Genomic DNA, 21,520 nt, shown 5'->3' with positions numbered 1-21,520 from the left:
CAAGCACAGGCAGCGAGGACAGGGGCAAGTGACCCCCTGCCTCCAGCTCCCTCACTAATACAGTTATCCACATGCTGCTGGACTTAAAAGGAAGAACTTCATGCTTTGCTGGCCAACTGATGCTGCTCAGACAGCAATCACCTCCCCCAAAGACACAAACAGAGGTGGGATAGGCAGAGACAATGTGGCTGGGGACACCCCTCCTGTGCCTCCTGCTATGCTGAGCACTAAGCATGAGAAGCAATACAGCAATGCCCTCCCAGGAGGGGCACACACAAACCCCTCACCACCGTGCCATCCCCACACTTGGTGCCTGACCCCTCACCTCAAGGCAGGGCAGGTCTTAAGCATCTGCAGTGAAGCTACTGATTTTATCTCTTATTATCCACACCAGATGCAGCTCCTCAGTCCATTTTTCAATGACCCAAGTTGCTGTGGCAGGTGTGTGTGGTGTGAGGTAAGGATGGCCCAGGTAAGGATAGTTGAGGGACATTGCCCAAGCCCTGCACCTCAGCATATGGCCCTGAGGACAGGAATGTCTCCAGGCACAGCCTCAGGTATGACAGCAGCTGATGCTACACAAGCTGGGGTTGTTCCTGATCTGTCACATGGTCCCCTCACACCCTTTGGAGAGATGCAAGCCCAGAGTCCATCCCCACAACAATCTGTCTGTTTGAGCACTGCTCTGGGGCTCCTGGAGGGCTCACCACACCTCACCTACAAAGCAGAGGGGGTGACCACCCCTTCTCCCTATCCATGGGCATTTATGTACCACGCTTCGTGCCACTGGAATCAAACACAACAGCACACAGGGGACCGTGCCTGCGCAGCACAGACGTGGTCTGTCTTCCCTGTGATCCCTCTGCTACTCAAAATTGTGGATGTCACTGCTCCCAACCAGATACAAGGGAATGCTGATTAACTGCTGTAGGAGTGTTTGCTTTACCTTTTTACAGCACATTATGGAGGCTCATTTAAAGATGACAAGATTCTAAAGGCAGAACAAACCATTTAGCCCTCTTCCAAGGGCAGAAAGGTTTCCACCCCATAAAGTTAACCCAGACAAAAAAAAATGGGGCAGACCTGGTATCTGATTTTAAATGTATTACAGGTCACTTAAAAAGAAGTTTATTTCTGGGAACCAGCTGTCTCTGAAAAATTCAATTTGCCCTGCATCTGACCCTGATGTAAGTGAGCACAGCCTTTGGTCTGCTGTGTTCTATAACAGCTGACTTCAGCCACTCAGGGGTCCCCAATCAGATGAGGGTCATCTCAGGGGAGCAGACTTGTATTCAGAAACATGATATCTCCCTCCATAAATGCAGGAAGAGGTCACCAAAGGAACCAATTTATGTCACCTTGTTTTCCAAGGAAGTTTCAGCTGTGTTCAAGAAAGCCCATGGCAAAAGGAGTCAAAATAACATGCAAAATCTGACCCACAATCTTCATACAACCTCTCAGCATCTCTTTAAGAGCACATTAGTAACAAGACAAACCGTTACACAGATTGCACTTCTGTGAAATTTCATGCTTTTGTGAAGAAGAGAGGAATTTTCTTAGTTTTGTTTATGTTAAGCTAGCAAACATCACAGGAACTGGCAGCAGGAGTTCCTAGGGGCCTGTCTCCAAGGAAACTCAAAATAACTAAAATCACACCTTATTTATTTTGATGCAGACTTGCCAAAGGTCACTCTCACTCGAGAACTGAGGTGTGGTTTGTTTCAACATCAGTCACATTTAACATAAACTGCTCTTGTATGCAGTGACAGCAGCAAGCCAGCAGCTGACGGTGCTTTTGTCCAGAGAGGAGCAGGCTCCCTCAATCCCACTTCCCATGAGGAGAGACTAACCAGTTTCCATGCTGGTAACAGCTGAGAGCCCAAGGACAGCCACTTCAGCCCAGCAGGCCAGTGGTTTCTAAGGAGTGACCTGCTGTACCACAGGAAGTGATTTAATGAACCTGAGTCAACACATTACAGAGCTGCCCATGGGTGCAGAGCTCCCAGCCATCTGCAACTTCACTGGAAAGATTTTAGGCATCTATAAATTGAAAAACTGCAATTAAGCTGACTGAATCACTAACATAAGAGGACTTCTAGCCTAAATGCATGCATGCACCAAATACTGAGTCTTGCTTGATGATCAGACATAACGTCCACTACCAAAGGCAAGACTGATCCATCACAAGTAGACATAGGCATCCAAAATTTTTTTAAAAAACAACAGAATTTCCAATAAAGTGTTAATAAGAAACCTCAGTTACCTATATCCAGCTGTCAAAAGCAAAAAATAACCAGTATATCCTTGCAGCTAATCTGTTTCACCAGAAAAGCACTTGTGATGGGGTGAGGTATGGGTAAGAGATCCAAACTACCAAACTGGAGCTGGAGCACTTCAGAGGAAGTTGAGAAGAGGAAAAGAAGGAAGGAAGGTGTCCTCTTAGCAGTGCTGACATTCAGGCAAGAAACAAGGCTACATTCTGAGAGGCTGGAATGAAGGAACAACATAGCATTCTCACCATGTCCTAACACTGGACCTGTTATCAAATGAAAACAATTCTCAGGAAAACACGTTTGCTTTTCTGATTAAGAATATTTACTCTTCTCTTCAGGGAAAACATGTACACTGATTTGTTACTACACTCAGCCCTCATCCAGGGCTGGAATTTCCAGACATTCAAATCACTTCCTAATACAAGGCTGTGCTGCTTTTCTGTCATACGATCTACCATGCATCATGTTTTAAATACCTAGTAGACAAAATGCACACACAGCATATAACTGAGGATGGAGGTACTTTATATATAGCTCTTCCTTCTTCCAAGATCATATTAAGCAGAGAGTCCAAAACATAGGAATGGTACCTGCAGGCCTGCCAGTCCCATAGTGGTACCAACACCTTGGATCAGCAGTCTCCAATCAGCCACACAACCAGGCAGCTCACTTGTGATTCTCAAAACAGCACACATCGTCAAATCAGCAAAATCAGCTTCAAAAGCTTGCAGAAATCTCCACAGAGGCACAAATCACACTGTGGCTATGTGTGCTGCACAAACCCTACAGCTTCATGTTTGGTGAAGGGTCAGAACAGGGCCCTCAGGATGAAAGCTTAAGCTGAAGAGATGCTAAGCAAAATCTAAAAGGTATGAAGACCTGCTTAGGAAGGCAGGAGGAGAAACACAGCCAGACAGCCTGTGTTTCCCCACAGGGCCAGGGAGCAGACACAGCTCAGCTGCCTGTGTAGATACAGATGCTACTTTTTTCTCAGGAGAATTACCACAGATGAAAACCTACCGGTTGGGGCTGAGATTTGGACCTCAGCCCTGCCAGTGCCGCGAGGCATCGTGGTATTGGAGATAAAATAAACAAACATGAGCAGTTTCCCTGTTCCTCACTGCAGTCTGCTGTGCACTTCTGGCACAAAATAACTGCAGTGTTCTGGTGGCAGCATGCAATAAAACAGTTGCTCAAATACTTTCCATAGTGAACAGGTTACATTGCTGCCAGTACTGTGCTCTGCACAAGTGTCCCAGTAAGGAAATACAAGCTGGTGTCCCACTTTAGAATGGAGACAGACAAAACCAAATTAAAACAAAAATAAAAAAAAAAAAAATCTGTTGCATTCTGGCCTGAAATGTGAATTTTACTCCTCAAAAGTACGAAGCTGGGTATCATTAAATGACAGATGTGAACACTGGGTCCTTCTCTTTCACCACAAAGCATTTCACAGCATTGTGTTCACTGGCCCTTTCTGTACTTTTCCAGAATATCAGTGAATGCTCCATCCTGCCCCAGGCTGGTTGCAAGTGTGTCACCCCTGTGGCAGTCTGATCGCTCCCAGGGGCAGGTGCTGCCAGCTTCTAATGACTCTGCCTAAGCAGACAAATCTCTTCAGCAAGTGTAGCCACCTCATCCTGGGGCTGGACTCACTTTACAGCTCCCAGGCTGCAGAGGCTCCTGCCTTCAGCTTTGCTGCAGCCAAAATCATGGACTTTGCGGATCTGTGGCTGAACCAGGGCCTGAGTATTCAGGCAAAAAATAAGGCATTGAACAAAAGAGAGAAATCCCCCAGGAAAATGAAACTGTAATCCCCACAGCTTGGCAAAGGGATTTGGAGGCTGGCACGGTTCCCACAGAAACTTAACCCGTTATTTTGGGGTAAAATGGGTTTTTGCTTGCTGATTCCCAATTCCCAAAGCGAACTGGTTCAAGTGACCCAGGGTCAGATCCTGACCGCAGGCAGGGAGCATGCTGCCCACAGATGCACTGGCTTTCCCTTTGTTTTACATGGCCACCCAGGAGGAATGGAAAAGCATTGTTTTAGGTGGGACTGAATTTTTATAGTGCAGCTGAGCTGCTACTGCCTGGATCAGGATCTCATACAAGGAAGATACATCTCCCTTTTTTCTCTGCCCACTCCAGAGTGGAACAAACTCACCCTTGGCAGTCCAGGCTTCCAGTACCTTGCCCTCTCGACCCTAATAACCACCTGCCCTCAGAGCCACCATCACCTCTCTCCCTCCCTACCCTGCCTCCAGCAATGAGCTCCCCTCTCAGGTCTGACAGTCTAGCTGTGCCTCCAGCCTCCTATACCCACATCCCATCAGGACTCTAACCTCCTCCCATCAACTGCACATTAACAGAACAGAATGGGACAAAGAAGAGCCGAAAAAACAACTCAAGGCCTGGAAACACAGGATGTGCATCCTTCCTTCCACAGCTGCTGTTCCAGCACCTGGAAACACTACTTGTCAAAAAGCAGAACGTTCCCAAGGCTAGATCCATTGCCTTCTATAAGGCACTTCCATTTTAACACCTAAGGAATTAGTCTTGGCAATTCCCAACACCCAGGGACTAACTGAGGTGCTTGTTCACACCCTCAAACTGAAGCAAAACAGCATGGGTGGGGCATCTCCCTGTCCTGACTACAGCTACCCACTGCAGCCCTGCACTTCCATGGGGAAGGAGGTCCAGATACAAAACCCAGCAGAGATTCCTCATGGCTTCTTCTGGGAGCTCCCAGTGCTGGAAATACATGAGCAATGGAGGGATACAATTTCTGAACTGTAGTGAATCCACCTAGAAGGACCAGGAAAAAGATCATCTACCAAGTTCTCACCATCTGCTTCTTCCCAGCATAACGCTGTAGACAACGTACACCACACCTATTCTCACTTGTTTATGTATGCACTCACTAAACTACATAGGAGAGACATGGAATTATCAAGTATGGCCCAGGGAAGGCAGGATACATCAGGTCAATGAAACCTTAATTTGACCAGATGTCACACACAGGCAGAGTTCATCTTTGCACTCTATTATTTGTGGAGCACGCTGTGCACCTTGCATACCAGACACAGAACAGATCCTGCGGGGAAAAATACCCAGGAAGGACACAATAACAGATTGCATCTTCATGCCTATGTACACAGGGGAAGAGGCAGAATTACACAGGCAGCCTTCAGCAGCCTTCACATTAGTGTGTTGTAACTGCTCTGCAGTTATAAACACTTGACTTAGCAGCCATAAGAATACTCCTTCATTGCCTAGAATGCTTGTAATTCCCTGTCTTTTTAACAAAGCAAGCTAAAAAGATGAAAATGCAATATTGTTACCTTTTATGTGCTTCACCAGAACGAACTTGTATGTTAGCTCACAAGGCCCTGCCACTCGAACTGACTAATTAGTATCATAAGCAGCATGTGAAGTCCCATCTGGACCAGTGACAGATGCTTGGCTAGGAGCTTTTACAGCTCTCTCCTGACACCAGAATAATAGCAAGTCTTGACCCATCTCAGGCCCCAAGGGCGATGCTGCTCAGCAGCCACATCCTGTAATGCCTGCTTTGCCCACACTGAGCAGCTTCTGCCCTGTGTGCACCACATCTCCACTTCTCCAAGTCCTGCTGCTCCTCCTCTCACTCTCCACAAACAGAACCCTCGTTGTACTTCCTCACGTGGCCAAATCTTCATCTCTTGGTGAAGCTTTATAGAGCAGAAATCCAACCACTAGATGCAAAGATCTGACCTGTGGCTTCCTGTAACACAGGTGAAGAGGCTGAACAAGCATTTTGGAAGTATCATTACACTCTTGGCTTGTCCTTGCCCTTTCCTCGACAGCTGCTTTGACCACTGAGCCCGGATGCCAGGTTAGGCATACCCTGATCTAATCTAGCACAGCTGCTCTTACATCTACATCCCAGCCTTGTGGATACCTGCACCCAGTTCCTCTTTGCCCAACCTGTGACACTTCTCCACTCCATCCCCGTGCCAACCTCACTCCCAGATGAAATTACTTAAGGCAATGCTATCAAATAAGTCCCTGCTGACCACATTCAAACTCCAGCTTTTATTCAAAGGTTTGGAACTTGGTCAAACACATTTAGATTATTGATTAAGGAAAAAACAAAACAACAAACCACCACCTCCAACCTCGTCATTCACTCTTGAAAAGCTTCACTGACCCAGCTCTACTACATTGACAGAACTTCAAAGAACAGGCTAAATATACTTTTAAATAATTGACCTGAACAACATTTTTCTGAGAGTTGCTCACAGCAAAAACCAAAGAAGGGAGATAAATGATCACATCCAGAACACACTGCCTAAAACAGACGCCTGGAAAATAAACTCTCATCCCAAACAGCTACAAAGTTTAGCAGAGTTATAAGCAATTGCAAACAGTGTCTCCTGATAGGAAATGTCATACTGTCCAAAAAGGCAAACAGTATGATAAAGGCATAAAACAGAAAGCACTATGCTGCTTGCACCTACTCCTGCTGTAACTCACCCTCGTGTACAAACTCACCCGGCGTAGGACAATTACACACCCAGAGCTCCACTCTGATGGGAGGGAAATACTCAGGGGAGCACTGGTTAAACATTTCTATTCCCCAATTTTTCCAGTAAACATCACTCTCAAACTAAAACATGGAAATCATGATGCTGCTTTCCATTCAATTAAATATTTACATTTAGCAAAAATGCAAAAAAAGAAAGTTCTGTTTAGGAGCAGAGGGGAATGTTTTAATGGTTAAGTGAAATTTTTGAGTTTGCAAAAATGTTAGTCCCCTGAGTACCCATCACATCAAGCAAGTGATCAAAGCTGAAGAAAAGGGCAGCTACATTTCCCAAGAAGGATGCTGGGGAAAGGGAAAAAAATATTTTCTTCAAGATGATTCCAAGATTCTTTTATTTTTGATTTAAAAACAGAGTAGATCTTTTCAGAGCATTATTTCCTACCACTGTCAAGTTTAACATTAAAAACCCACACCAGTGTAAGTTAGTGAAGGTCCAGATTTCCACACTCCAGTAGTTTGTTAGCTAATACCTGAAGGAACCAGCAAGGCTGTTGAAGAAATCAAGCACTTTTCTTAGAAAATAGGCAGAATTGAGCCCTGGCCCCTGCATGCCAAGCTACAGCTACACCTCATGGCATTTTCACCCATGCATTAACATAGAAACCCAATGTAAATCTCGCATTTACTTGTATTAGAAGCTTTACAGGGCTGCAAAAACATTTAAAATATTTCTAATCCTCTTAGTAGGTATAGAAGATATCAAGGTATATTATGTTTCCCCATTATCAGACCTACTCAGTTTTAAGATTAAAGACTCAGGGTTTCTTCACTTCTTTGTTAATCAGAAAGCAAATCCACTACTTGTATTATGAAATAAGAAAACCAGACAAAACTAAAACTTGATTGCTTGGTGACAAAGCCATCCTTTTTTGCTGTTTAGAGATCTGACACCTTGAGACAGCACATTCCAAGAAAATCATCAAAAGACAAGACATTTCTAAAACAGTAAAATGAGGAAGGCAAGACTGCAGGTCTCCAGGACAAGGATTATCTCTGTGTTGTATGCTTGAGTACCGTGTTACACATGGTCTCAACAGGGAACCACAAACCATATCACGATGAAATCAATAAGCAGTAACACCCTTAGAGATGAAAAAACACTGACTAGGTCACTCAGTCACTGCCAGTCTGTTCCCAGCTGTGCACTTTAAAGGATTAAATGCCAATATCTTGAAATATACATGAAAAATAACCATGCAGTGAATATACAGTTTCAGGGTCAGTACCATAGAAATACTACAAGGTGCAAACAACTGCCACAAGAGCTCTGTCCATCTGCTCTGATAACTGCCCTGCTTCTTAAGCTTCCCCCAAGACAAATGATTGTGCCAGTCTGCACAACGATTTTGTGACATGGACAGTCACAGTAGGGAAAAAGTCTATTTTTAGATCTCATCCTCCATCTGCTCACATAACAATTCTGCTTGGATATCAAGTCTCTCTGTTCACAGTTTCTCTTCTGCACTGTCTTACTACAAACATCTCATTTGGAGCCTCAGGTAGCTCTGGAAAACATCTTTATAAGCAAATGGCTAGGAAAAGAATGTGCTGTGCTGTTCAAAACAAGACCTTACATGTGAGCCTAGAAAATGCTTTATTACTGGAGATAGCAGACCAGTATGTTTCTAAAGAGTCACATGTAGCTCACCCCATGAACACAAGCTGCTGGCTTTTATAGACAATCCAGAGCCTTCACTCTGGTTAAATAATGGAAACCTCTTTTAATACCACCCACCACCTATGAGTCCCCAGATACAGCTGTTTCACAGATACTCTTGGCTCCTCCAGCAATCTCAATTCATTTGCCTTGTAGAAAGGTACATGGCTAATGAAGAGCATCACAAGTTTGGGTAGTCCACAAGCAACACTGACAAGCCAGCTCAGACTTGCAAAGAAGCATGAAATACTCTGGTTGATATGGAGTGGCTCACAATCCACGACATTCAGTTATGCCCATAAGTAACCAGAGAAACAAGCTGTCCATTTTAAATACAACTGGTATTTGGGTACTTTTATTTCAGAGTGCACAGCTTGAGACGTGTCTGTCAGAGTACTGAAAGCCAACAGTAAAAAAAACAACCCTCAAGTTGCTTCCCAAGATATCAAGATGGGCAGCCTAAAACTCAGACCATTTCTGGCAACCAGGGCCACTGTGTGTTTTCTCCCTCCAAGTCATGAGAGAAGATGGCAATCAGGTTCCTGAGCATCCAAATGCAGACGTACAGCAAATATCAGGATATTTTTAATGTCTCACCTTTACACACCTCACCAGCCAGACATGTAGAAACATGAAATAAGAGGTAGTGTGATTCATAGGAGAACCCAAACAAAAGATGTGCTGTGGAACAGGAGCTCCCAACTCCACCGCAGCATGGCCATGCCACTCACTGCCAGCAGGCAGAGCAGGACAAACACTGCAAGCTCTCCTCTTGTGGACAATGATATTTTATTACAGCTAGGCAGCACCTGGCCCTTCAACTACACTTTGTACAAGAACTTCTACCTCTCTAAACAGACCTCCTACTAACGTATCATACAACTTCCCTGCAGCAACTACAAACACAGCCTCCTCAGTAGATCATCAGCACAGCATTCAGGACATACCTGTGATCAGGTCAGCAGTGGAAATTATGAGGAGGGAGTCTCTATTGTGCAGGCAGCTTCTTAATTTTGTCACCAACAGGAACATTTGCCGCCTTCACAAAGAGGCAAAAGGGGGATGGGCAGGTGCAATAGAACATTTTTTGTGCACTTAGGTACTCGTGGCATGGGTCTAGCAGAAGTACTAATTTAATTCTGAGCTTCTACAGATTCCTGAGCTAAACTGCTCCCGTCAAAAGCTCTTTGCAAGATTCCAGCTCCGTTTGGAGTGACATCTACTACATTATGCTGTCAAACATCAGACCACAGTCAACACTTCAGACATGCTGGATTAGGTCCAGCAGAGACACATGCTGGTATGGAAAGTGGTAACAGAAGCTGAAAGTTTGCCCAAGTAACACAATTACTTTGGGAAGAGGCCACCAGCCTACTCAGCCCACCAAAACAGACTTCCTCTGCTAAACATCAGTATTTTCTACCATGATAAAAACACCTGAGAAATACCAGCATAAATAATTTAATCAAACTTAAAGGGAAAAACAGGTAAACAAAAAGCCCTGCCTGCATTCAAATCACATGTAAACAGTGCATGTATTAAGAGCTAAAAAAACCAGCAGCATAATCACAGATCAGGACAGAATGGTATGTCTTTGTTTATTGCTTCTAGTAGCATCAAGACAGTTAATCTATTTGATTAATCTCCCACCACTACGGATCCTATCCATCTGATGACATGGCAATTTGGAAACCTCACTTGTGCTGTCACAAAAATGAAATCTTCAAGGTAAACACAGACTCAGGATAAAAAGAGAAAGTTCCTTTTAAAAGATGTCACTTGAAGAAAGCATCAAACACCTCTACAGATCCCCAGCATTACATACACATCTACTGCATCTTCAGAAAAAGTAATTACAAAAAAAACCCAAAAAAAGCCACATTACCTGAAGCATCAGTTCACAGTCATCTCTGCCAACAAATATCATCTCCCGAGGGAGCCGATGGCGAATGCCAGTGCTGCTCACCAAGAACCACGAAGTCACGCTCATTTTGGCGCTTGGCACTTAACCTTTATACATCCTAAACACAAAAAAACCCACAGACACAGTGAGCTATTAATGAAGTGTGCAAGTACAACAGTGTGTAGCCGCCGTTGCCAAATTTCCCTCTACCATGGGACTCAACGCTGCCCCATGCACTCGTGTTCCTATCTGAAATCTCTGGTGACTACAAGCAGCTGTGAAGTGTCTGCCAGAACCTGCTGCCCATGTGCCATGTGTAGGAGCTCTGCAGCCCTGGAAATATTCCCACGGCAAAGTAAGAGTAAAGATCTGAAGAAAGGATTGTTTTAAATACTGAAGCATCCGGTTGAATCCAATCAATGAAATGATGAAATATGGTGGAGGGGGAAAAAAGAGAAAATAACTAAGATCTCTTTTCCAGAACATTTCCTCATCACTACCACTGTGCTACACAGCTTGAGCCTCCCCCGTCATCAATACGGACCAGCGCATCAGTGAGGTGACATAACGTGGCTCCTCTAACCTTTCACAGTGCATTCCCAGGAGCGCTTACACCAGCGCTGGGAGGGAGGGGACCAACCTCCCTATTGCTCATCCCACTTCCACACTGATGTAAGTTGGGAGCCCACAAATCCTTCCTTCCTCCCTGGCTACACGGCTGGTCCAAACACCAAAGGGCTCTGCTAAGGCAGGGCAGGAGAGGCAGGCTGCGGTTCCCAGCGGCGCTGCCGGTGCTCGGCGGGCGGAGGGGCGGCAGCTGTGACCTGCGTGCGGCACTCACCGGCCCCTCTCCCGGCCACACCTGTTTGTTGTCGCTGCTACAGCCCGGCTGCGGGCAGCCTGTTCCTGCGGCCTCGCCGCCTGCCTCTCCCACAACATCCCGTTCGCCTCCCCCCGCATGAAGGAAGGAAGATCCAGCGGCACACGCCAGGCTCTCGCCTTCCCCTCACCCACCTCCCGGGCTCCCAGCTGCATTCCTAAGCGCACCGGGGGAAGGAGATCTCCATTTTCCCCGAGCTGCGCGGCGCTGCCCGGCCCGACCGCCGCCTCAGCGGCCCCGGTGCGCGCAGGTGGGCATGAGTGACCTCGGCTGGGGACGGGGACAGCCCGCCCGCCCCCGCCGCCTCCCCGCCGCTCCGGGCTGCCGCGCCCGTGTCACGACATGCGAGAGAGCGGCCCCGACACAGCGCGGCCCCGACAAAGCGCCCGGGAAAGGGAGCCGGGAGCAGCCGGCACAGCCCTTTGTGTGGCGGCCTCGCAGCCCCCCGCCCGCCGCCCGCCCTACCTGCTGCGGCCCTCGGCGCGGTGGCAGCCGGGCACCGCGCCCCGCCAGCCGGCTCTGCCTGCCCCGCGGGCCGCTCCCGGCGCCCGCCCCGCTCCGCCCCCGCGCCGCAGGTTCCCGACGTCAGGAGGCGGCTCCAGCCCTGCCGGGCCCGGCCGGGGGAGGCGGCCGTGCTGTGGCCGGGCCCGCGCCCTGCTCGCCGCAGCTGGCGGCACACCTGAGCCGCAGGTGCTGGCCTGCCTTTGGGTCGTGTGGCATCGATGCAGGGACGCGACCGTGGGATGGGTTGGGTTGGAAGGGGCCTTAAAGGTCATCTGCCTTAAAGGTCATCTACCCTGCCGCCGTGGGCAGGGATGCCAACCACCAGAGCAGGTTGCTCAAAGGTGTATTCAGCCTTGAACACCCCCAGGGATGGGGCATCCACAGCTTCTCCAGGAAGCCTGTGCCAGTGCCATGCCCTGGTTCAGCATCCCTCACTTCAGGCTCTCAGAGGGGCTCAGTGAGTGTCCGCAGAGCCTCTGGCACATCTCTGACCAGCGTACAGCTATCCCTGACCTGGGAAGGTCCAACATGCAGTGCCATGGCACTGGAGATGCTGCCTCTGCTAGACACGGGGACCAGATCCAATGCCAGCCCGAGGGACGTCCAAATCAAGCTGCTTCTTCCACCCAAATGAGCCCCAACACAGCCTCTTCTGCCACCCAAATACCAACACCAGCCTCCTCTCTAGCCCGAGTCCCAGCACAGGCTCTCCAGCCACCCAAGTGAGCCTCAGCACCAGTCTCTCTCACTCCACCAGGCTGCAGGTTGGCATCCATCTTCACATACCCTCCTCATCCTCTCATAGGAAGGAGCCTAAACGCAGTTGGCAGGACAGAATTAATCTTGAGCATCTAACCATGGAATAAGAGCCTGAAATGGGTGCTGTGAAAAGACATGCCATTTTAATGAGTTTTTTCAGTTGTAGGTAACTAAAAACTGAAGAACAATAAGTGCAGCAAGTGAGACAACTTTTTCTCCCATTGTGAGGAGCACTGAATATCATGGTAAAGCTTTCTCAAGAGAGCCCCGGCTCCTGCAGATGTCAGTGGAGCTGCAAAAAGCAGTGGCTTAACCCTGGTTCTCTGGCTCCAGTTGACACAGGCTGCTAAAGAAAGCCTATAGGAAGACACCAAATTCATAGTGATGATTCCCCAGGCTCATATTCCAGCTGGAAAGACAGCTTTGCATTTGTACACTGTGCATTTAGGTTTGAGTATCATTTCTCAGTCACCTGCAAGAACTTTTTTTGGTGTCTCCAGTGTACTTTGGAACTTTGGCTCAGGATGTAATCTTAATAAAGTCTGATGGCATGGAAACCAGAAGTCTGGCACACCACTTGCAGGGGGTGGCCCTTTAGCCACATCACTTTGTGGGCTTACTCCTGGTTTATACCTTTGCTGCAAGGCTGAGGAGACAGTAAGAGCAAAGTGACCTGCAGCAGGACTGTAAGCAGGGAAGGAAAACAGCATTTTTTCTTTCCTCCTCTTTGTGAAGAGCATTTGGACTTTGTATTATTTAATTAATAGTATTATTGCCTTCTTTAATAAACATTTGACTTCTTTCTTGGCAGATACATCATCCCCCAGGGTGATTTCAGGGTATCATTATCTTCAAAGTCTTCGAAGCTGGCTGAGCTGTAGCATCTGTGTTTTATTGAAGTGCTCTTGGTCTCTGTTTGGAGCAGAGCACCACACCCTTGCAGCATGCCATGTCCCTCAGACACCAGGCAGGAGCATGGAGGGAGCAGCTGCCATTTCCACAGTGCTTTGAAGGCTTTCGTAGAGTGCAGCCATGAAGTAATAGAAATCTTTTATAAATAAAAATGGACTTCTACCCTATTTTGCCAGGTCATCCTGTCACTGAATGACGTTTCATTATTGATTTAACTGACCTATAGCTTAAGTTTTTATAGATATTATTCACTTCTTTCTGAACTACATCTATTTACTGGAGAGGCTGCTCTATGAAACAATCTGTAGAGCATCTCTATACTGCTCAAAGAAAGTAGGATAATTTACTTCTTTATACAAGCCTGCCATCTAGGCAAATCTTTGTTATAAGTTGCTATAAAAAGGTTAGTGTTTGCTTTAGTCTCTCTTTAAGCCCAGTTTTACCATGCATTTATTCATGTGTATTTATTTGAGCAGTCAATCACTACTTCAGCGTTTATAGGGAAGAAAAGAAGTCCCTGTTCCCACCATGTGTCTTCTGACCTTACTGAAGGTGCAGTTTGGGCCAATACCTTGGGCCTGGCTGAATGCTGCATTGCAGCCTCTTTATTTTATTCCAGTGATCTAAAAGTAATAAAAAAGATGATAAATGGAGTCTTTCCTTCTCCTCTCTCCTCACTCCTCACCCCTCAAAAAAAGTTCATGGGCAGCATATGCTGGTGTTAAACTGTCATCTTTAAATCCCAGTCAGAGCATGTGTTCATGGGGAAGAAAAGCTGTTGCATTGCCGTACTTTGAGTTTTACATTTTTTTTTCCTATTGAAATAAGCCGTTTTGGCACACAGTGTAGGCCTTGGGCTGCTCAGCCCCCCAGGCTAGACAAACACACAACTAACTGTCTTGGAAAATACAACACCATAAAAGTGACATAAAACCACTTCTTCCTGCTGGGAGGAGAAAGACCAGGGAAAGACCTCAAAAAGTTGGGTGTAGCAGCAGCAGCACAATGTGGCTCACATTTGGGGCATATGTTTATTATGCAAATCCCTCTACATTTATCTGCAGCATTGTCAGCTTCAGCTACAGGGACGTGCTCACAGCTGTGTTAACCTGCATGGCCCAGGTGGCAGGAGGTTCACTGCTCTGTACATTGTGCAGGTACAGAGGAATGACCAGTCCCTGTCCCAGAGCACAGTAAACAAGGAGACTGAAGGCAAGGTAAAATGTCCAGGCAGAAGAACAGATCACAGGGCAATCTGTATCCAGAGCTGTCTAATCAGGTCATCTGCTCTACTGAAATGCTTTTTGTCTGACTCCCTGAACCCACAGCTCTCACAACTTGGAGCAGAACCACTTCAGACTGCTGCTTCAAAACAAAGATTCCACCATTCCCCAGGGAGCTGAACTAAATCAAGCTCTTGCTGGCAGGCTCTGATGTGAAGGAGATTTTTGACAGGGTTGCCAAACAAGAGCTGCATCTTGCTGCAGAGGAGGTTTCTGTTCCAGACTGATCACAGCCCTGATCCAGATGTCCTGTGTGACTTCCCCTCTGAAGGGCAGTTTTCCCTGTACGTGAGCTAAGGGAAAAAACTAATTCTGCTTATTGCTTAGATATCAACATGGTGGGTAGCTTATGAATAAAGGTGTGCAGGCCTGCTAAGTGAACGTGGCCTGATTAACTCTTTGCAGGCTGGCTGAAGTCCAGTGTGCACAGCTGCATGCACACACATTCATGGACACACGTGCAGCTCATGAATTCCTGACTGCTTTGCATCCAAGGGCTGTAGTTGTCAGGCACCATTCCCCAAGATTATTTCATTTGTTCTTTGTTAATTCACTTTCAGAAGCAGCAGGAGAGGTTACCAAGTAGGTCACTCAGGGTTTCTTAACCACTTCTTCATTCCAATGGATTCTGCTCCTTAGTGTTTACTTTCTTTCCCAGAAAGCCAAAATTGGACCCATGCCAGTTCTTTGGGCCCTGCTGCAGGGAGATGTGTGCCTGCAGCATTCTCTCTTCAGGTCAGGATTTCTGCCTGGATTTTTACTGTAACCAGGAAATATCTGTGGTCTTTCTCAAGAGACTGCTGCGGGTCTGGACCTGTGTACTTCACACAGCTAATGGTGTTGGCTGCCAACAGAAAGGGCAGCACTGAGCCCTTTCCTGTGGAGCCTGAGACCAAAGCTTTTCATCACTGGTTCTGGGTGTCAGCATGAGCTGGATCAGGATAACATACAAATAATCCCCCTTCTGAATATACACCTTCTAAGTGTATTTTGAAAATATTTTCCTTGATTTTGGTGTTTGGTTTTTTTTGGTTGGTTGTTTTTTGTTTTGTTTGTTTTTTGGTGTTTTTTTTTTGTTCATTTCTTGCTGATTGAGGATTTTTAAATGACCAAAACTAATTAACTAACACCAAGTTAGCTTGGTGTAGGACCCTTGCTGAACTGAGTTTGGACCAGAGAAAGCAATCTGCCCCTCTGCTCTATCTAAGCACCAATCCTTCTCTCTTCCCAGTACCTCGGCTCTGCTGGTTGCCAACATTCTCGTCTCCTGTACAGCCAGGAACAGGCCCCAGCCCTGCCCAGTCAACTGGAAAACAATAAGACCATTCATGTGCATGCTTATTCCCTGGCATAAATGTTTGCAGAGATACAGTCTGACTGGGACAGGCTTCTGTCATTTGGATGGTTCGACAAGATGGCTTTTTACAATACTCATGTTTTTAACCTGTTTATTAACCAGCTGGAGGGATAGATTCTTAGCTGGAGCATGGTAGCATTGCCCAAAATGGCTTTAGTTTGGCATCTTTGTTTTACACCAGCTGGAGAATTTTTCTTGTATTTTTTTTTTACCCACAGCATAGTCCTACATACCAACATGAAATTTAATTTTACTACTATGGAATTTGCTAAAATAAAACCCCGTTTGTGTTAACACTTTTTTCAGAATGTGCAGTATGGCCTTCTCCAGTCATCTTCTTTTATTCCCCAGCTAACCCACAAAAAATATTTTATTTTTATTATGGAGGGGAATTTGAACAACTATTTTTAATTTATGACCCTCATAACTTGTAGCAGGGGAGCAAGAAGAATTATCAGTGCAATAAAAGAATAGAGCTGGTTTAGTGTGAACATTGTCAGAATGTCTCATCTAGGATCTGTGTGGTATAAAACTTCGCTGAAAGAATTAAAACATACGCTTAAGTGATCTCATTTTGGGGGGGTTTAATTAGTAAAAGCTCGGCAATGATGATGTCGTGCTGTCTGATGAGATTAGGTCAGATTATACATAGTTGTATGGTGTGGCATCTTAAATGGGAATCACCTTATGGCAAGTCACTGCCATTTCAATATCACATTTAAAGAAATAGCTTCTCAGGGAAAGTTGATTGGTTTCATAAGAGAAGCAGCAGGGTTTTGAGGCCTCCTGTGTGGGAGAATGGGAACAACAGGCAGCTTGAGATCGTCTCTATTTCAGGTTTTTCTCTTCCTCTTATTCGTTCAATTAATTTTCATGTATGTGTGCATTTCTTATGAGAAAGGTTGCAAGCCTACTTAAACAGAAAAATGATTTCACATGGCCTGGAGAACCCAACATAACACACATGGCCAGAGGGCTGTACTTTGCCCTCCCAACCATGAACAAATTCTTTCTCCTCTTCCTCTGTGGTTGTTATTATAATGCTAAGGCAGGAATATTTGGTTGAATGCCAGAAATGCAGGATTTCCTTAAGTAGTTTTGCTGCAGTAACCTGTAACCTCTTTTTCTTTTCCTTCCTCTTCCCTAGTACTCCACTCATGCACTTGCACATTTTCAGATAGGGCCCAAGGTTTATTTTGCAAGTACATTCCTTGCAGATTCTGTTCCATTCAAGTAATCCTTTGCTACCCTTTCCTAAGGGCCACTTAGTCAGAAGATTCTTTATAGAATTGAACCCGTTGGTTCAATTTTCTGCATTTTTAGGAAAACCCTCTTCGTATTTAGTTAGGTGGGGCCATTTGATTAAAATTCATGAGGATTATAAAAATCCTAGTTCAAAATGAAACATCAGTTTACTCTAAAGAAAACCAACACTGTCATTCAACGGGATCTCAGTGATTTATGAACTATACAAGGTTGCTCCTTGCCTAAGAGACTTATTAAGACAAGACTTAGAGACTCAACAGTGAGAACTTGTGGAAGTCATTCCTTATGATTTGAGCAAATTCATGCATTTTACTGGAAATCAAAGACAAATAAAATTCTTTTGCTGATGTTATAAAGAACATTTTAGGTAACAGTACAGTTACACCTCTAAAGCAATTATTATTGCCTCTATAGACAAGTGTTTGCTCTGCTGACTGATACTAGATCATGCCACTCTGTTTTAATGAAAATGTCAGTTCTGCTTGAAACTCTCTTCTTGGTTTCTTGCATTATCATTTTTGCCTGCAAGATGAAAAGCTTTGATGAAATATTTAATAGGTACATGTAAAATATATATATATAGTTCCCTTTAAATTGAAGGATATGTCTACAGTAATATCCAGTGTAGTGGCAAAGGCCTTACAGAAAGAGAAGGTTCATAATTTGCTGCCCTGCAGGGAATAATTTATTGAATCACTTGGAGATTCACATATTTTCTGCCCCGTGAAGTTAAAACCATACTCCACTGTGTTGATCTTTAGTGATGCTCTTTCTTCACTTGAGAATGGTGGAAGAATGCTGTGAATGTGGGAGAAAAGGTCAGCAGTGTCAGGAGGAGCCAGCCCGCTTTGATGGGGTCAACTGTAGGGACAGCTTCAGTAATTTATAGCATACAAGCCATCAGCTGGAGATTTATATGCTTGTCAGGCATTTTATGAGAGCTCATCAGAGTAATATTTATTTCTTTGGAGAAAACAGTTGTATTGCCAGCACCACTGGAGAATAAAAGCCACAAGCAGGAGACCAACAGAGCAGTATTTTTGAGATGTAGTAGTGGCTTCATTATATGCTGATTCTTAAAAGCTTCAGGGTACTTTAGAATAATCTTCTTTAATCAGCAGGTGCATGAACTGCCATGTGTTCCACATTCATTAAATCGTCTTAAAACCCTGTAAAAAGTACACATTTTCTGGCTGCAAACATGTAGCTTGTGGCTGTCCTCACTGCAGAGTTTATGAGTACAAGCTCCATTCATTTCAGGTAAACAGGGTGATCATGACTGAAACAAGCTCTCAGGTAAACTGGGAACAGATCTGTATCATTGCAACACTCCTGGTAAGACTCAGATTCCTGGGTATTTCCATGCTGGTGAAATGAATTCCCAAAAATGAGTTGTGGGAGGTTGAGATTGTTGATTGAGGCAGGCTAAGTGACATTTGAACAAAAAAGAGAGGAACCACAGTCTTGATTATCTGCCAAGTATGAAGCAACTGTTCACTTCCTACACACACAGGTTGCTTTGTTTAAATTGTCCAGAAGAGATCCAGAATGCCTCTCACCTCTACTGAGTTTTACCATCTTGCACAATTTTTTTGAGATTAATAAAATTCTGAGCCCTTTCAATACCTATACCTGTAAGATGGATGCTTTCTGGGAGACAGTGGCACCATGCAACTCCATTTTTTAATAATCAGCTTTACTGTTTGGAGTTGAATTGCATTTTCTGCAGGAAAAGCTTTGGCAGAAATAGCTCTGAACTGACCACATCTGGCCACTGCAGGCAGAAGGACAATGCTGTATCTTTCTGGACAGATTTAATATCAGAGGGTGCAGGAGCTCACAGAGGAGGGTCCAGTTACCAGCCTTTGCCTGATGCCTCTCCATTCCCTGTGGCAGAGCAGATTGGTGCAGGTTTCTCATATTTTCAAAGACTTGTGCTCCTCCCTGGCAGCAGTTCCAGAGAGAAAAGGAGAGGTTGATAACACCAGCAAGCAGCATCTTTAGGAAAACACAGTGACTGGCACAGCAGTCATTGCTGGTCACACCTGCCCACAGGCTGCATACTTAGACATGAGAACAGATTATACCAGTAAATCTTACTAAAGGGTTTTAGCCATCTTTTTTTTTTTTTTTTTGGTCCTGGGACATGCAGAATAGGTTCTGCATCACATCAGTGAGCACAACACAGCACATCCCCATCTCAGGCATGCCTACCCTCACCTTGCCTTTGCCACTAGCTGCTACAGGTCGTATTTCTGCTCTTGGGATCTTGAAGAAACATCCTAGAGCTTTCCACCCACACACCGTGACTTAACTTTGAATGCAGAAACATCCATTAGCACAGTATTTTATCTTAATTTCTCAGTCATTCCTGAGGGTTATTTTCCCCACTCCACAAGAGACATTTCTCAGTTCCTGGGCCTGCATATGCATCGGTTCAAACACGTGGTGGAGAACAGAGGAGCCAGCACGGCAGAGAGGGGCCATGAAGAGGCTCTCCAAGAGGTGTGGTTGAGACTGGATGGTGAGCAAAACTCAGGTGTGAAAGAAAATGCAAGGAGAACAAGAAAAATCCTGAGGACAGTACATGTGGGTCTTGTATGAGACTGAGAGGCAGCAACAACAGGTGGGACATGAGAATTGTCCCACTTAACAGCTCTGCCTCTGGTCTTTGGTTCCTAAGTAGACTGCAACCATTTTGAATCAGGGACTTTTTGTTTTTTGTACTATGCATTGAATTTCTCAGGACTCCTCTAATACAAGTAATCATTCAGCAGAAGCTGGTGTATACCTGGCATGGCTGTAAATGAGATCCCTTTAAGACCCAAGGTAAACCAGAGATGGTATCTTACAGAAATTTATCTAAGAAGACAATAAACTGAGGAGGGAAGAGAATTGGTGAAAAAAGTTAAGGTCGATTACATTGTCTGTGGTTTCTTTCTTTGTTGGACTGGTAATAGCTGAGCAGAAAAGTGATCACACTTATAACAAGTCATCTTATTAGCACAGGGAGAAGATGAAAAGAAAATCCTCTGGTGTGTAGTTTGACTGGTCCTGTGATCTGTTGTTGAGCCATAAGCTGATTGCTGGGGACACGTCTGGACAAGGAGAGGAGCTGAGGTTAACACACTCTGTGGAGAGCTGGCCGTGCCCTCTCACCATGAGCTCAGCAAACCCTATGCAAATGTCTTTTGCAAGTCTTTCAAGGGAGGAAAATAAGCAATACAATACTGTACTGGTGGCACAAAAGGACTTCTGAAATTTCCAGTTAATACTTGAAAGCATTTTGAACTCTGCCTAGAGCGTTGGCCAATAATTTGCCAGGTGACTTTGTTCCACCCTGCAGGATAAAGGATCACACAGAGGTCTGGCTTAGACTTCCTTGCCCCTACAGATCTGCCTTTGCAAACAGAAGTGGGCACAACACCTTTCAAAGAGATGGCATTTCCTGCTTTAAGCAAAAAAAAAAAAACAACCCTCCAAACCAACCAACCATCCAAACCAAAAATAACACTCCAAAATACCCAAACCCCAACCAACCCTCCCAAACAGCTATCCTTTAAAACATTTTATATTTTCTTACAGAAAAGAGGGATGGAGCTGGGGGACCAGAGGGGCTGTATCAGTCCTAGTGCCCACTGAGCCCTTGGCACAGGGAACAGCAGGAGAGGTTTTGTGCTGGTAGGGAGCACTCACAGCAGCAGGGAGCTTGAGCCCAGGAGGAGAGAAGTCTACCTGATGTAACATAACCCAGGTGAAGGTGTTTCAGTCCCTTCACAGCCCAAGTCACAGGTTAGGTCACAGACTGTAGATGACAGCAGCAGTGATGTCACTGGCCATCGGGCACTTCTTACGGTGCACTTTTGGAGCTCTCTGCCATTTCTGTGCTGAGCTATCACAGTTAAGCAATTTTCTTCCCTCTCTGAGCTACAGCTAGTTAATTTTTTAACATTAGAAACACTTAGAAAGGATTGTGCATAGAAACAAGCTTTTAAAGACATTATATGAAAGATGCTTGCCGTTGGAAAATAAATTTAAGAATGCCATTGGCTTAATAAAAGTACTGCGCTGCCTTTCAGACTAATTTAAAACTTGAATTGTAGCCATTTTTAGCTTTAACAAAATCAATAAGGCCAACTGG

At 45.3% G+C, this 21,520-nt stretch overlaps 1 protein-coding gene across 8 annotated transcripts in view; it reads right to left on the bottom strand.

Moving 5' to 3' along the window:
- Positions 1 to 11,851, bottom strand: part of CEP170B (centrosomal protein 170B) — a 57,641-nt gene extending 45,790 nt beyond the window's left edge. For all 8 annotated transcript variants that reach the window (XM_015631451.2, XM_015631452.2, XM_015631454.2 and 5 more), the window contains exons 1-2: positions 11,764 to 11,851; positions 10,401 to 10,536 (exon numbers count right to left, since the gene is read on the bottom strand). In XM_015631451.2, coding sequence (XP_015486937.1) covers positions 10,401 to 10,505 — 105 coding nt within the window. In that variant the 5' untranslated portion in view covers positions 10,506 to 10,536; positions 11,764 to 11,851. The remainder of the gene's footprint in view (positions 1 to 10,400; positions 10,537 to 11,763) is intronic.
- Positions 11,852 to 21,520: the final 9,669 nt, after the last annotated feature.

Source organism: Parus major, chromosome 5, assembly GCF_001522545.3.
Source record: "Parus major isolate Abel chromosome 5, Parus_major1.1, whole genome shotgun sequence".
NCBI classification, from domain to species: domain Eukaryota; kingdom Metazoa; phylum Chordata; class Aves; order Passeriformes; family Paridae; genus Parus; species Parus major.
This window is presented reverse-complemented; position numbering and strand designations above follow the sequence as displayed.